The sequence below is a fragment of the Leptonychotes weddellii genome, chromosome X, assembly GCF_054177405.1.
Source record: "Leptonychotes weddellii isolate Sample4059 chromosome X, ASM5417740v2, whole genome shotgun sequence".
NCBI lineage: Eukaryota > Metazoa > Chordata > Mammalia > Carnivora > Phocidae > Leptonychotes > Leptonychotes weddellii.
In genome coordinates, this window is record NC_138385.1 from 90,529,243 (window position 1) to 90,545,261 (window position 16,019).

The 16,019-nt window shown below is 43.1% G+C and overlaps 1 protein-coding gene across 1 annotated transcript in view; it reads right to left on the reverse strand.

Annotated features, from left to right (window-relative positions):
* Window positions 1–16,019, reverse strand: part of PHEX (phosphate regulating endopeptidase X-linked) — a 205,375-nt gene that overhangs the window by 149,805 nt on the left and 39,551 nt on the right. Inside the window, exons 7-10 of the mRNA XM_081807971.1 lie at window positions 7,758–7,826; window positions 5,128–5,244; window positions 2,004–2,087; window positions 780–925 (exon numbers count right to left, since the gene is read on the reverse strand). Of these exons, the coding sequence (XP_081664097.1) occupies window positions 780–925; window positions 2,004–2,087; window positions 5,128–5,244; window positions 7,758–7,826 (416 nt within the window). The remainder of the gene's footprint in view (window positions 1–779; window positions 926–2,003; window positions 2,088–5,127; window positions 5,245–7,757; window positions 7,827–16,019) is intronic.

The window sequence follows — 16,019 nt, forward strand, 5'->3', positions numbered from 1 at the left end:
TAAGAAATAATGATAATAAATAAATAAGAAAAACCAGGGGTGCCGGGGTGGCTCAGTCAAGGTTAAGCAGTTAAGCGTCCACTGTGTCCGACCCTTGATTTTGGCTCAGGTCCTGATCTCAGGGTCATGGGATTGAGCCCTGCACTGTGGTCTGTGCTCTGCGCAGAGTCCGCTTGTCCCTCTCTCTCTGCTCCTCACCACCGCCCACCCTCCCCCCCCTTCCCCGGCTTGCACTGTCTCTCTCTCTCAAATAGATAAAATCTTTAAATATATATATAAAATAAGAAAAACCAGACGGTTCCTGAAGTTGTTTCATCAGTGCAACTTTTCTATGGCTCTCAGACTACTCTTACTCAACACAGGTACTTCACTATATTGCAACAAAGTGACTTACTGGCTAAAAAGAAACCAGAAAAAAAAAGCAGCAAAGGACGAAGAATGAAATGGAAAAAAGGAGATGTTCATATAGAAATTTCAGAAAATAACATCATTATGTAACTAGCTCCTAAAAGTAGGAAACAATTGAAGCTTTCAGAGAGAAAAATATGGAGAAAGGCCAGAAATGAGGGGCAAAAACATTGTGTATCTGCTATCATAGCAAGTAAATAACACCAGACGATGATTTTGGCCAATTTGTCACAAAGGGCACCAGGATTTTCCCTAAGACTCTTTTGAGGTAACCTTCCTTAACAACAGTAGTCCAAGGATGTGAGAGGGAAGGCCTTATAATTTAAAAGGAAAAACAAAAGTCAGGGTAAAATACACAAGAAAGCTCTTACTTCTTTCTCTCAGAGCCTAATATCCTAAACAAATCCTTAAAGTACTGTGGGACACGGACGACCACGTTCTCTGCGGGGCCAATGTCTTTCAGGCCGGGGTAGACTCTGACATCGATGACCTTCTTGATGTAGCCCAGCCAGTCAAACTGAGGAGAGAGAGACAAACACAGAGTGAAGGAACATCTGCTGGGCAGCAAGCAAGGAGAGAGGCAAAGAGAGCTGGCTGAACATACTCCACTGCCTGTAATTTCTGACCAAATAGTTAGAGATGTGACTGCTCAACTCTAGAAAAGAAACGACTGGCTACGTGCTGCCCAGACCTACCGCCCGCATCACACACCGACTTCCCGTGCGTTGTGTACCATCTGCCCGCGGACAGCACACGACCTCCGTCCTCAGCTCCCCCCACTTCGCTCCCTCTTGTGCTTGCCCTCACACCCCTCCCCCACTCATTCACTCATGGGTACACACAGCCGCCCCTGCCAGCCTCCACTACTGGTCTCCCCTCTGGGGCAGCTTTACTTACAGGAGCAACAAAAAGTAATGTGTGTCCCCTCTTCAGAGCACCACTCTCTTGGCGTTTTTAATTGGCTACCCCAAAAGTCATTTCCAGCCTTTTTCTTTTTTTTTTCCTCCCCTGCCTGCATCTACTAGTGAAATGGAAAACCAGTTACTCACTGTAGGCAGGGAAGCCCCAGTCCTACTTAAGACATAAAGGGAAGACATCTGGGAATATGCTGGAAAGGCTTTAGTATTTTTCCTGGTGAAAGAGATAGACATGACTATCATTGGCCCTTCCCCTTCCTTCCTGGCTGATGGCAGATGTGGTATGTGGAGCTACAGTAGCCACCTTACAACCCTGAGTCATCAAACAGGAAGTCAAAAAGCCAACACACTAAGGACAGTGGAAAGAACAAACGTGGGTCTTTGACAACACTGTTCAACAGCAAAAGCAACACCAACAGCAACCTACATCTAGACTTTTGTCATGTAAGAAAATGGGCTTTAAGTTTTTAAGCCACTCTTGGAAAGGTTTTCTTTTCCCTACAGTAGAAAGCATCCAAACGCACAGACGGGATATTTTATGTGGTGACTGACAAACATGATGATAACCAATAAGACTGATAGTAGGTTTTATAAAGGCAAAACTTCACACACAGATGATGTACAGTCGTTTGTAAAATGACCAGTTAAGGTAACATTTCCTAGATCATTGTCACCAACCTGGGGAATCATAGCACTCAGCTGGGAAATGTTCATTTTGTTGTACAAGGCCTCACTGGTTCGGTTTTCATGTGGAATCATTATCTGGTAGAAAGAGACTTTGGTTATTGTTTCGAATGAACCATTTCTTGATGCGTGACTACCTTCTATATGTGCCAAACATCTGCCAAGTATCATAAAGCTTTTCAAGATTTTGGTGCAGTGCTGAACTTGGGAGAGAGAGAAAAAAAGACATCGCTTTAGGCAAAATTAAGATGAAGATAATAAGAAGAATCCTAGGGGCGCCTGGGTGGCTCAGTCGTTAAGCGTCTGCCTTCGGCTCAGGTCATGATCCCAGGGTCCTGGGATCGAGCCCCGCATCGGGCTCCCTGTTCGGCGGGAAGCCTGCTTCTCCTCCCTCTCCCACTCCCCCTGCTTGTGTTCCCTCTCTCGCTGTGTCTCTCTCTGTCAAATAAATCAATAAAATCTAAAAAAAAAAAAAAATAAGAAGAATCCTTCCTGTCCTGTTCAGTGTGAAACACTGCCCTCAGTCCAAAAATAACTTCCCAAATCCCTTCCTCATCTCTAATGTGGATGGACAAAAATCTATTACTGGCTCAGGTCTGACAGCCAAACTGAGATTAGGCAACTGAGACAAACATCCCACCCTCACCTGTGGTATCCAGATAATGACCAGAAGAGCTTATGAACCACAGGCCATCCCTTCATCCCTTGGGGCACATTTTCACTAAAGAGCACTAGACTGTCTGGATACCACGGCCATCTGTGATCATTGTGTCAACAGCTCATTACCTCCCCTCCCCTCTTCCCTCTGCTTTCTCTGGCCTTCAGGAACCGCCCCCCCCCCCACCACCACCACCACTCAGGGAATGAGTTCAGTTACCACTCAAACACATATTTCCAAGTCTACATCTCCAACCTTGACTCTTGACACTCTTTCTATTCCCAATACTCATGCTCTTGGCCACTGTGCCAACACCAAATCTAAGCTATGTTGAATCTAAGAAAAGCAGCAATGATTATCTTCCTTAAGGGCCATCTTAATCATGTCCATGGACAGGAAGCAGCTCCCCATGCCCCTAAACCATACCGTGCTTTTAAGGCCCTCCATCCTCTGATTCTCTTGCATTAAACTTGCCACTTTCTACCTCACACCTCACACAAGACTCTCCTACCCTGGCACCCCCATCCACCATCACCACTCCCATAGTTTGAACCAGGATTCAAGACTTGGCCCAAGATTCATTTTCTCTATCAAGTCTTTCCAGTTAAACTCTACTTGGTTCCAATCACAAGGGCCACTCCGTCAACGTGCCCTCCCTTTGTGAACACTTCTCTCTAGCTGGTATTGGTTAAATGCACACTTCCATGGCTGTGTTTATAAGGACCTTTTTGTGCTTGGCTAGGTTGTCCTGTCTCTCCAGCTTCAGAAGTTTCCCTAGTACTATGTGTTCCACTAATTTTGAATGACCTAGGGGTATAAAAGATGGAGGTAAGAATTACCAGCAGGCCAAAAATCTATGCACCACAGATTCTTGAAGATAAAAATCACACAGGGCTGAGTGACGGACATCTACCCCCTCTTTTCTAAATGCTTCAGTGCCCTCAGCTTCTCCCCCACCTCACCCTCCACAGGAGAGAGTTCATGAATCTTACAAACAGCTTCCTGGATCCATCTGAATCATTGCCTCAGAGAATGTCCACACTCCTCCCTCCCTCTACTAGGGCTCTCAGTCCCGGACTGAAGCCCTTTGGCCTCAGAGCTGTTTTCAGCTCTCTGCCAACTACTTCCCCCCACCCCATGGATTTGTCACTTCATTTAGCCTCTCAACAATTCCCAGTCTTGCCTCAGCCCAGCTGTTTTTATAGTTCCCTTTTTGGTCCAAATCCCTGGCTCAGGGCAAGGCCTTTCCCTGCTGTATCAGAGCTTCAGTCCAAATTAGAGCTCTGGGTCCTCCTATTTGCCTGGGAAGGGAATCCAGATGGCCTCTAGACATGGCTTAGAGGCCCAGTCTTGACTCCAGAACATCTGCAGCAGTGTTCACACAGTCTTCAAAGGTGACATGCATGAATGAACTTTCTGCTCTGCAAGTAAGAGTTTGGAGAGAGGTATGCATGTACATCACTGCAGCTGAGAGAAACTAATTCCTCCTGACCCTTATCAATCATCCCTACTCCATACCTCAACACCCTACCACCACTTTGCCAAACACAAAACCAAGCAACACCTGGACTCACATGCAACTAAGGATTTTTACCAACTTCTGTTATAAAAGACTACCAACCCATATGCAAGACTTGATAAAAGTGTCATTTTTTTCCCCACTACGAGGTATACCCACAAACAGATTTCACATTTTTTCCCTCCAGTCCTAAGAATGTACAGGGCTTTTACACTTTGGTTCTTCTACAAAAGAAGTTATGTTCTGAACAAAGGGAACCAGTGAGGATTTCTCATTATTTTCCCTCAAGTTTGTTCTTAGGTCTCTACCCTGAGCCTGAACTTAAGGTAACTTGCAAAGAACACAGCATGTGACACAGTGACATTTAAGTGGGGCAAGAAAAGAATGAAAAACGGTTAGGTACAAGGTAGCACCAGAATGGCAGCTAAAAAATGCTTACTGGCATGTCCTACACCCTTTCTACATCAAACTGTATATCCAGCATCCAGGATGGGTGAACAGACTTCCCAAAGGCCCGATCTTAGGTCAGACTGACCCTGAGTGGGACTGGTATAAAGAGTAAACTAAATGAAAAATAACCTCTCACTCAAGCCAAATCAATATGGATTTATTAACTATTCTTCTATAGGAACCACACAGAGGTTGTGTAGGAAAACATAGTCAGAGGATCTCCCTGATGCTGTTCTTTGGCCACAGCTAGGCAGCATATGGCCCTTGGGCTTCAAGCAGGGAGGCAGAAGGAAAGAAGAGCTCTTCTTTCTATCATGGTTCTTCTTCCTGTTCCTTTCCAGAGGGGATGCTATTAGTTCTACCTTGGATCCAAAGGACATTGCCAAAGGAGAATGCCCTTTTTATATATATTTTATATATATTTTCACTCATGGTATACTACTTTTAAAATAAGAAAAAGAAAATAAAGAGATTTTTACATTAAGACTTACCTCCGCTATCTTAATTTCCAATCTAAGCACTGACTTCATGTCATGCTCCGCTCGGGAGCTATTAGCTCCCAAAAGCACAGCCGTATCCACCATGAACTTGTAAAGGGCATCCCGATACTATAAGAGATAAAGAAGCAAGTGACCATGACAACAGCCTATTAGAAAGTACGTTTCAGGGACAGAGAAGGGCAAAAACAGCAGGTGGAAGTAAATGCTCTTCAATTTCACTCTCTACTCCAAGTATGGTACAGGCATGAGGCAAAACCAACCATCCACCTACCACTTTGGGAGAAAGAGTGGCAGCTAGTGGGGGACTGTTTTCATGAGAGACAGAGATACCAGCCACCAAGGATCAAGAGAACTAGTTTTCTGGCAACCAATGATATTATAGATACAGGAAACATCTCCAAATGAGCCCAGAATAGAAAGTTAAAGGTCAGACTCCTCTTTCCAGGCAAGTGAGGTTTTAATAAAATAATGGGAAAGAATGGTTGCTAAAAGCAGGAGGCATGATCCATGAAGACTAGTGGAAACTGTGATTTATTCTCTTGCAGCTCAATTTACCCACCTTCACACTAAGCAATAAAAAAACCAGTGCTTGCAACCCTTTGTCTCTTCAGTTTTGTATGGATTTTACAAAGTTCTCCTCACTACTCAGGGAGAAAAGAATGAAGAGAGGAATGATAAAGAGAAACCCAGCAAATAGCAAATACAGAGTTTCCTCCCTGCATGTTCATAAACCCATTGTCAGGCTATTCATATGGCACTGGAGAGGGACCTTAACTCTGTGGGAACTGTGGAATCTTGTTGAGGGTAACCTCTCCTTTCAGGTATGTTTGTGAGAACTCAATACACCACATATTAAATTATCACATGGTTATGCTATGGGACTAAGATTTCCTTACATCTTGATTATATATGCTATTCTTGCTATGTTTATGACCTCGAGACCTATACAGTGATTGGCATATAGCAGGGCTTTAATAAATATTTGTTAATCAGTAAGCAAGCTTGGCAAAGAGTCTTAATTAGAAACAATGTTTTATAATTCCCAGTTCAATTTAAGAAATTATTTATTCAATCAATACATGTATAGGATGTCTTGCTAGGCATTCTGTGCTTATGCGGGGTACAGATGAAAAATTACATAATGCATGAGTCCGGTTCTCGGTGTGTAATCCAGTGAGGGAGATAAACATGTAATTACTAACTGTAACATTAGAGAGACCAAAATCAGTTCCTTAACAAAGCTGCTAAGTGTTTGGAAACTCAAAAAGTAGAAAAGAATTCCAGCCTGGAGAAATGAGCACAGAGCACTTGAAGGAGACAGGTTCAAGAGTAGTGAAGAATCCTCCTGTGAGGTGTGTAAGCTGCCTTTGTTGGGAGAAAAACAAAAGTAAATGAGGCAGCAAAAGTGTTCTGGGATCATGTCATGATCAAAGCATGCTGGGAGCTATACTTTGAGAAGAGAACTTGTCCAGTGGTGCTAAGGAGGCAATGAAACGAAGGGGAGGAGTTAACAGTTAAAGGCTACTTGTAGTCAAGGCAAGAGTTAACAAGGATCTGACCTAGGGCAGTAAAGACAGAGAGGAAGGACCAGACGGAACAGAGATTTTGAAAGTAGAATCCACAGGACTTGACTGATTGGTTACAGGGGATGGGGGAGGGGGTTTCAAGCCTGGTTGCTGATAGGGTGGTGACCCCAACAGAAAGGTAGGTGCCTGCATATTGGCAAAAGTCCATTCTATCCACTTGGAACAATACAAACATGCCAACCTTCTTTGATGAATGTCCTTACCCAGAAAGTTGCCTAAGATCTTACCTAGCTTCCTGCCCTCCAGAACCTTCTAGATACAAGGTTTAGTAACAGCAAAGGAGTAGGGACTTCCGTTGTGACCCCAACACTTCCCAATCTATGTTCCTACATTCTTAGGCTGGGCCAGAAACCAGTGAACTCCCTAGTCAAGGGTCCCCTGGGTCTGAGGCTCCTTTGGAAGTTCAACCATGTTTCCAAAATGAATTGAAAATGTCAGGAATGAAGCAGCTCTACTCCAATCTCCAGGAAACTACTAGGTTTCCCAGCCAACCCAAGAAGTCTATCGGAACTGATCCCATCTGGTTCTTATTAACCTTGCATTAACCCGTGGCATCTGTTAAGAAAACAGATTCCTGGACCCCACTTCAAGTCTCCTACATGGGCCTCTCCTGGGCTGTGGCCCAAGAATCGACATTTAACAGGAGGTTCCCAGATGACTCTTAAGCCATACAATTTGAGAACCATTGACTGACTATGTCAACCCAGTCAAATCTCCACACTTTACTTCTGCAATGTACAGTGAGCTCTCTACAGTTCTGAGGAAAGGCTGCAAGCTCATTTCTTGATTACTTCATTCAGGTGTGCTGTCTCCCCAGCTCGATCATGAGGGCCCTGAGCGTTGACGGCCAGACTTTCTGAAGACAGGAAGTGCCATGTGTCTGACTGAATAAAAGGCCTCTGCCTCCTGCACTGGCAACATGGTCATCAAACAGTCACACTGTTCATTTCCAGTAAAGAGTCAGGAATTTTAGAACAATTTATGAACCCAACAACAGTCTGACAAGGCACAGTGGTGAATATGAGTCAAACTTACAGACTTGGCTTCTGTGGTATTATCCAGGTAGTCTTCCCTCACGGCTAGGGAGAGAGTTGCTTGGTCCAGCTGTTGAAACAAAACAGAAAGCATTCTGCTTGTAATATAAATTCGTACCAAGCATTGTAACAAGAATCATGGAATGGGCACGGCAGGGGTGCTCTGAGTCTCGTCACCAGTACAGAAAGAGTTCCCTGCACTCAGAGTGATAGGCAAATAGGTACTTCAGCAAAGACAGAAATTATAAAGTATCAGAGACCGGCCCCTGCTTCATGGATTCTAACCTTTTTGAGGTTCTACCAATACTGAATAGCATCAAAGCTCTCTGAGTTGAAATAGGTCTTAGAGATGATTTGGTTTTCCCCCTTCTTGTGGAGAAACAAAGGCCAAAGAACTGAGGTGACTTTTCCAAGGTAACATGGCCGGGCAGAGCTCAGAGGAGAATCACGGTATCCCGTCACCAGATCCAGCATTCTCCTCACTGCAGTATTTTACAAAAATGCCAATCTGGAGAGATTTGATTAATCACATTTTCTTTTTTTTTTTTTTTAAAGATTTTATTTATTTATTTGACAGAGAGAGACACAGCGAGAGAGGGAACACAAGCAGGGGGAGTGGGAGAGGGAGAAGCAGGCCTCCCGCAGAGCAGGGAGCCCGATGTGGGACTCGATCCCAGGACCCTGGGATCATGACCTGAGCCGAAGGCAGTCGCTCAACCGACTGAGCCACCCAGGTGCCCATTAATCACATTTTCTACCGCCATACCCCTAAAATACTGTACTGCATTGAGTGATTTTTTTTTTTTTATTTTAAAGGAATCAAATGAGAATTCTGTTTTGAGAAATCTTTGCAAAATTTAGAACTCTCTCTGGAAAGTTTAGGATAGGTGATAAAAATACAAATAATAGACAACTAAATAACCAAAATTATTATGGAAAAGTATAGCATAATTTCTTGAAGTAAACAATTTCAATGTCTTAAAGGCAATCAAAGGGGAAAAGACAGTGTTTTGTTTTGTTTTTTAAAGATTTTATTTATTTGAGAGAGAATGAGAGACAGAGAGCACGAGAGGGAAGAGGGTCAGAGGAAGAAGCAGATCCCCCGCTGAGCAGGGAGCCCGATGTGGGACTCGATCCCGGGACTCCAGGATCATGACCTGAGCCGAAGACAGTCGCTTAACCAACTGAGCCACCCAGGCACCCAAGACAGTGTTTTTGAAGAATGTGCTACAACAACTGGACATCCGCTTGCAAAAAAAAAAAAAAGAAGAAATGAACCTTGACTCATACCTCACATCTTTTACAAAAATTAACTCAAAATGGATCATAGACCTAAATGTAAAACCCAAAACTATGAAACTTCTAGAAGAAAACATAGGGGCAACTCTTGTGACCTAGGGTTAGACAAAGAGTTGTTGGGTTTTTTTTTAAAGATTTTATTTATTTATTTGACAGAGCGAGAAAGAGAGCACAAGCAGGGGAAGCAGTAGGGAGAGGAAGAAGCAGGCTCCCCACTGAACAGAGTGCCTGATGCGGGGCTCGACCCCAGGACGCTGGGATCATGACCTGAGCCGAATGCAGACGCTTAACCAACTAAGCCACCCAGGCGCCCCAGAGTTATTTTTTTAAAGATTTTATTTATTTATTTGAGAGAGAGAGAGAACACAGAGGGAGAGGGAGAAGCAGACTCCCCACTGAGCAGGGAGCCTGATGCAGGACCCGATCCCAGGACCCTGAGATCATGACCTGAGCCGAGGTCAGATGCTTAACTGACTGAGCCACCCAACTGAGCCACCCAGGCACCCCTAGACAAAGAGTTATTAGACATGATACCAAAATCACAATCCATAGAAGAAAAAAGAAATTGGACTGCGTCACCATTAAAAAATTTTGCTCTGCAAATGACACTGTCAGAATAAAAAGATGAGCTACAGAGACAAAATATTTGACAATCACATATATGAAAAAGGATTTGTTTATAAAGAGCCCTCAACATGCGACAGTAAGAAAACAAACAATCCAATTTAAAAGCAAGCACAAGATTTGAACAGACAATTCACCAAAGAAGATATGAAGATGGAAAGTAAGTGCATGAGAAGATGCTCAACAGCACTAATAATTAGGAAAATGTAAGTCACAAACGATACACCACCACTATATATCATTAGAATGGCAAAAACAAACAAACAAGCAAAACCTGCTAAGGTAAAAGCTGTCCAGGATGTAGAAAAACTGCATCACCTGCACATTGCTGGTGGGAATGCAAAATGGCAGAGCCACTTTAGAAACCAGTTTGATAGTTTCTTAAACATACACTTACATATGACCCCATATGACCCAGCAATCCCACTCCTAGGTATTTATCTAAGAGAAATAAAAACTTAATGCTCACACAAAAACCCACATGTAACTCTATTCATAACTGCCCAAAACTGTAAACAACCCAAATGTTCTTCAACTGGTGAATGGATAAACTGTGATATACACTGGAATAGTAGTCAGCCCTAAGAAGGAATGAACTACTGATACATGGAACAACGCAGACAAGTTTTACCCACGTTCTGAAAAAGGCAAAACTACAGGGACAGAGAACGGTGTTTAAGGATGGGGAAAGTGGTTGACTACAAAGGGGTAACATGAGGTAATTTTGTGGGGGGTGATGGAGGTGATTACATGACTCTGCATTTGTCTAAACTTACAGGGGCGCCTGGGTGGCTCAGTCAGTTAAGTGTCTGCCTTCATCCTGGGCTGGAGCCCCACATCTTTGGGCTCCCAGCTCAGCGGGGAGTCTGCTTCTCCCTTCTCCCTCTGCCCCTCCCCCCTGCTCGCGCTCTCACACACACGCGTGCACACTCTAAGGAATAAAAAATCTTTTTTAAAAAATCTTATAGACATGTGCATCACAAAAGTTAATTTCACTGAATGTAAATTTTTTTTTTTTTATTTATTTGAGAGCGAGAATGGGAGACAGCATGAGAGGGAGGAGGGTCAGAGGGAGAAGCAGGCTCCCTGCCGAGCAGGGAGCCCGATGCGGGACTCGATCCCGGGACTCCAGGATCATGACCTGAGCCGAAGGCAGTCGCTTAACCAACTGAGCCACCCAGGCGCCCCTCACTGAATGTAAATTTAAAAATATTTTTTTAAGTTCCAGAACCTTCTCTAAATCTATGGCTGTTCTTTCTTGAGTTTCAGCAACTGCCTAAAGACTAAATAAAACAGATCCCAACAGCAGATTTTCTAAATTTAAATCTGATTCACACAGAAAAAAAGTTAAGTCAAATTAAGAACATACAAAATCTAAGTAACAAATAAAAAATTAGTAGCATCTGAATAAAAACTGGGTTCTACATGCCTGTATCATTAGTTTATGCAACTCTACACTGTTTTTATCTATGTATTCTAGTTCTTCATTTTACTATAATCTCAAATATTTTCTTTTTTTAATACATAAGATTGGTATAGCATTATAGTTTTCCATGAAGATCTCCTTCATATGCAACAAATTCTACAAAGGCCAAGTTAAGAGTTAGTGATGTTATGAAAAATTCAAGGAAAAACACTACTCTTGTTTCAAGGAGGAAAAAAGAGATTTTTCATAACATCCATCTTGCCTGCATGTATTATTAAAATCCTTAAATTGTTGTATTCAGCTGTCTTCTCTAATTGGTCCCAAACAACCAAATCATAAGGCAGCCTGGCTTCATCCTACTAAAACTCCCAATCTACCACCATTTCTTCCAAAAATTAAGTAAGCCAGGATCGTGAAACACAGTATTATGATTAAGATGCTTTGGCTTTCAGTTAGATCTGGACAAATTGGAGCAATCTTTTGAGCTTCAGTCTCATAGGAAAGGAAACTAGACAATATCAAGAAAGCCAAAGTTTCCCTCTGATGAAATGAAGTTAAATCCCCTTATTGTAAAAGTTTATATGACTCAAGTAAAGTTACTGGACCTTTTTTAAACCTCCACATTGTTATGGTTTCTAGGGAACGTTTTAAATACACCAAACAGAATAAGGTCTGACAACTAAATCTCTTTAGAAGCATACAAACTCTTGAGGCAAAAGACTTTCTCAAGAGACCAACATTAGGACACTGTGTTATTGGAGGTTTTTTAATCCTTGTGTTTACAAATGATCCGAACATCCCAAGTAGAAAATAAAGTATGTGTTTAGGAAATCCGATATATTGAACTGAAAGATGAATTTTTTTTTCTCTAACTACAACAAACCTCAGGTTAGGAAACAAAGCAGTAACACAAAAAGAAACATCTGCCAAATTATGATTTAGGAAAAGAAAAGACAAAGCAATTAGAAAAACTTCATTTCCAAGAGGGTCTCTCCTTGTCATTCTTAAGGATTTTGCTAAAAGCTAGACAAAAGCAGGCCATTAATGATGATTTTAAGTCAGTTTCAGTAACACATACTTAGACAACCTGGTCTTCCAAACGTTTTTTCAGGATCCTATATAATCAAGTCCTTTATTGTTCCACAAGTCCTCATTCTTGTAATCTCCTTACATAAAATAAACCCAAACACATGTAGCAAGGTACGTTTGGGGGCTTTAACTTCTGTTGTTTCCTCTATTTTTGAATTTCCTTTCTCCCATTTCAGCCTGTGGCAAATCCTGTGCTATCTCATCACAGGGCAGCTCGACAGAGGACCCCTGGGTGGTCTGAGCAACCCCCTGCTCGCCAAACTGCCTGTCCTTGGTATGGGGCCACCTCTGCCCACTGGAAACTTGCCTTTTTTCTTCACCCAAAAGTACCACCTGCTCACCCAAAGGAATTGCCACAGTGCTGTGCCTTCCCAAAGAGAGTCCTTTTTCTTTACCCCCATGGGTTCATGGGATTAGAAAGCTAAAAACATTGAAGAAAACAGGATGTGATGGGAAAAGAAGTCTAAGTACATAGAGGGAGGAGAGTCTGGGGTAAGAGAGAGCTCTCCCAGAGCAAGAAGAAGATCTCCTCAGCTGCCAAAGAAGTCCAAGTTTCTCATAGGCACAGTGACCAGTCACTGCCCCTAGGAAACAGCAGGATGGCAGAGGGAGTGGGAGACCCAGGTCCCCAGTAGCAGAAAAGTACACCTGAAAGGTCCACAAGGGCTGAGAGAAGGGGTTTCTTCTCAGAAACACCTAGTTGATGAGTGGAGAATCTCCCACTATCCCAGGAGAAGACTAAGAAATGGGGCAACCAGAAGGTGGGGAAATGCCTACACTGGTTGGGTTTCCCACTACAAGGTGGCATGGGAGCTCAGACGAATGTGAGACTAACTGAAATTGCCTATTTTTAGCACAAGTGAACTTGAGATCCGAGAGGTATGTTGGGTACCAAAATCGAAGAGAGTCAAGTGGTTCTCCAAATGGTTCTGACCAGTTGCCTTGTCATGCTTTAAGAGAAGGGCACCTCTTGTCTTGTGCTACCGTGTCCCAGTATCTATCCTGCAAACTGTCACCACATTCATCTCATTTAAACTGCACAGCAACAGTGAAAAGTACATTCTAATCCACCCGTCAGTATACATGGGGAAAATGAGACACAGACAGGTGAAACAATTTGCACACGGATATTCACTGAGTCAAACACAAAGCCAAACCATGAACCTCAGTCTCTTTAACACGAAAACCTATTCTTTTTTCTAACACCTTAGTGGTTTTCAAACTATGTTCCACGAAAGTTAAAAGGTGCTCCAAGGGGCACCTGGGTGGCTCAGTCATTAAGCATCTGCCTTCAGCTCAGGTCATGATCCCAGGGTCCTGGGATCGAGTCCCACATCGGGCTCCCTGCTCGGCGGGAAGCCTGCTTCTCCCTCTCCCACTCCCCCTGCTTGTGTTCCCTCTCTCGCTGTATCTCTGTCAAATAAATAAATAAAATCTTTAAAAAAAAAAAAAGTGCTCCAAGGCTTGAAATATTTAATCAAATTCTGTACGGTTTTAACTATTTCTAATAAAAGCAAAGTTCACAAATTCTACAACATCGGCAGTGACCAATTTGCTAATTCTTGTTGTCAGGTTCATTGGGTTTTATGCAGATCTCAGAAGAAAGCTTCTCCTACCATATCTAGACACAAGCTTGAACTTCTAACCATGTCACAATTATGAAGACTGAAGCTCTATTTTGTTAATTCAGCTGTGTGACTATTCATTCACATAAAATGGTACAGAGACGTAACTAGAAATAAAAACCTGTGGGGCGCCTGGGTGGCTCAGTCAGTTAAGCGTCTGCCTTCGGCTCAGGTCATGATCCTGAAGTCCAGGAATTGAGCCCCACATTGGGCTCCCTGCTCAGCGGGGAGCCTGCTTCTCCCTCTCTCTCTGCCCCTCCCCGCTCATGCTCTCTCTCTCTCTCAAATACGTAAATAAAATCATTTAAAAAAAAAATAAAGCAAACCTGTGCTGTACTCCCGTCCCAAGCCATGCTCCAACACATGAGTTTGGAACAAGTCACCATGTGCTGGCAAAGCACAGCAGCAGGAAGTCCGTGAGCGCCTCCTTGTATCTGGAGACTATTCTATAGCTGACAGTCCAGTGTTTCCAGGATCCGTTTAATTGAATATTAAGTATGCAAGGCAAGCTGTTAAAAACTGGTTACCATGTTCCTCTATTCCCCATGTTTCCTGTAAACATCTAAGTTCATTTTTTTTTTCTTTTCTTTTGGCAAGACATCATTGGTGACAGTGTATACTTCTCACTGCCTGGTAGCAGAAGGTATATAAAATCTGGTTGCCCCGCTTTGAACAAGGCTACCACTGACATGTGGGTTCTTTTGATGTCAGTATGATCTCTCTATCATGAGTTTCCCCCATCAACCATTTACCTAATGGTTTTAGCAACTATGGATGGTAGCTGCCTTGGTCCTTTAGCTCATTAGAAATATTTTTAAATGGTAACTTTTTAAAAAACACTTTATTCATTTGAGAGAGCCAGAGAGCACAAGCATGGGTGGTGGAGGGGGAAGAGGCAGAGGGAGAAGCAGGCTCCCCACTGAGCAGGGAGCCCCATGCGGGGCTTAATCTCAGGACCCTGGGACCGTAATCTGAGCCGAAGGCAGACACTTAACCGACTGAGCCACCCAGGTGCCCCTAAATGGTAACTTTTTAATGCTATTCTTTCTCCTACATTTTTTAAGCTGTGATTCTCCTATAAACAAGATTTTTCTCTCATCAACTATTAGGTTGCACTGAAATCAGTCAAATTCACAATGTTGTAGATTAATATTGGCTTATCATCCAAATGCACATGAGATTCCTTTTTGGAACCTAAATCAAAGACCAACTTTTAATTTTTTAAAAGGACATGTTTGAGACACTCAGGGAAACTGAAAATTAACTAGGTGTCAGATGTTAATTATGGAATTATGGTTACTTTTTTGGCTGTGATAACAGTCCTTTCCATTAGATAAACACTGAAGGCAATGATATTATATTTTGGATTTGCTATAAAATGCTCCAGCTTCCCCACAAAAAGGAAGGGTTTAGATAAAACAAGAACAGCCAAAAGTTGCCAGTTGTTGAAGCTGGGCTGATGAGTACATGGGATTTTGTTGTACTATTTTTTTTACTTTTGTATTATTTTCCACAATAAAATATTTAAGGAGATAAATTCTTAGAGTAGGTCCAGAAATCGGTGAAAAATAAAATGGTTGCCATCTGCAACTACTTATCTGTGTGTGAATCAAGATCTTCTATCACCCACTGGAGCCTGGGTGGCTCAGTTGGTTGAGCGTCAGACTCTTGATTTGGGCTCAGGTCATGATCTCAGGGTCATGAGATCGAGCCCCGCATCAGTCTCTGTACTCAGCGGGGAGTCGGCTTGAGATGGCTTGAGATTCTCTCTCTCCCTCTCCCGCTGTCCCTCCCCGCTCCACCTCTCCCCCCACCACCCCGCCGCTCTGCACTTGTGTGTGCGCTCCCACCTGCACTCTCTCTCTAAAATAAATAATCCTTGAAAAAAAAAAAAAAAGATCTTCTATCACCCAACAGAGTGCATAAACTTAAGCTTAAGTTTGAAAGTCTCCATCTAACTTCAAAATACCACTTAAGGTGTTTGAAAGGATGTAATAATAGTTCTGGAATTAAGAATGATAGCCTTGGGGCGCCTAGGTGGCTCAGTCGCTTAAGCATCTGACTCTTGATTTCAGCTCAGGTCATGATCTCGGGGTCCTGGGATCGAGCCCCCATGTCAGGCTCCTTGCTCAGCGGGGAGTCTGCTTTTCTCCCTCTCCCTCTGCCCCTCTCCCCACCCCCATTCGTGCGCTCTCTCACT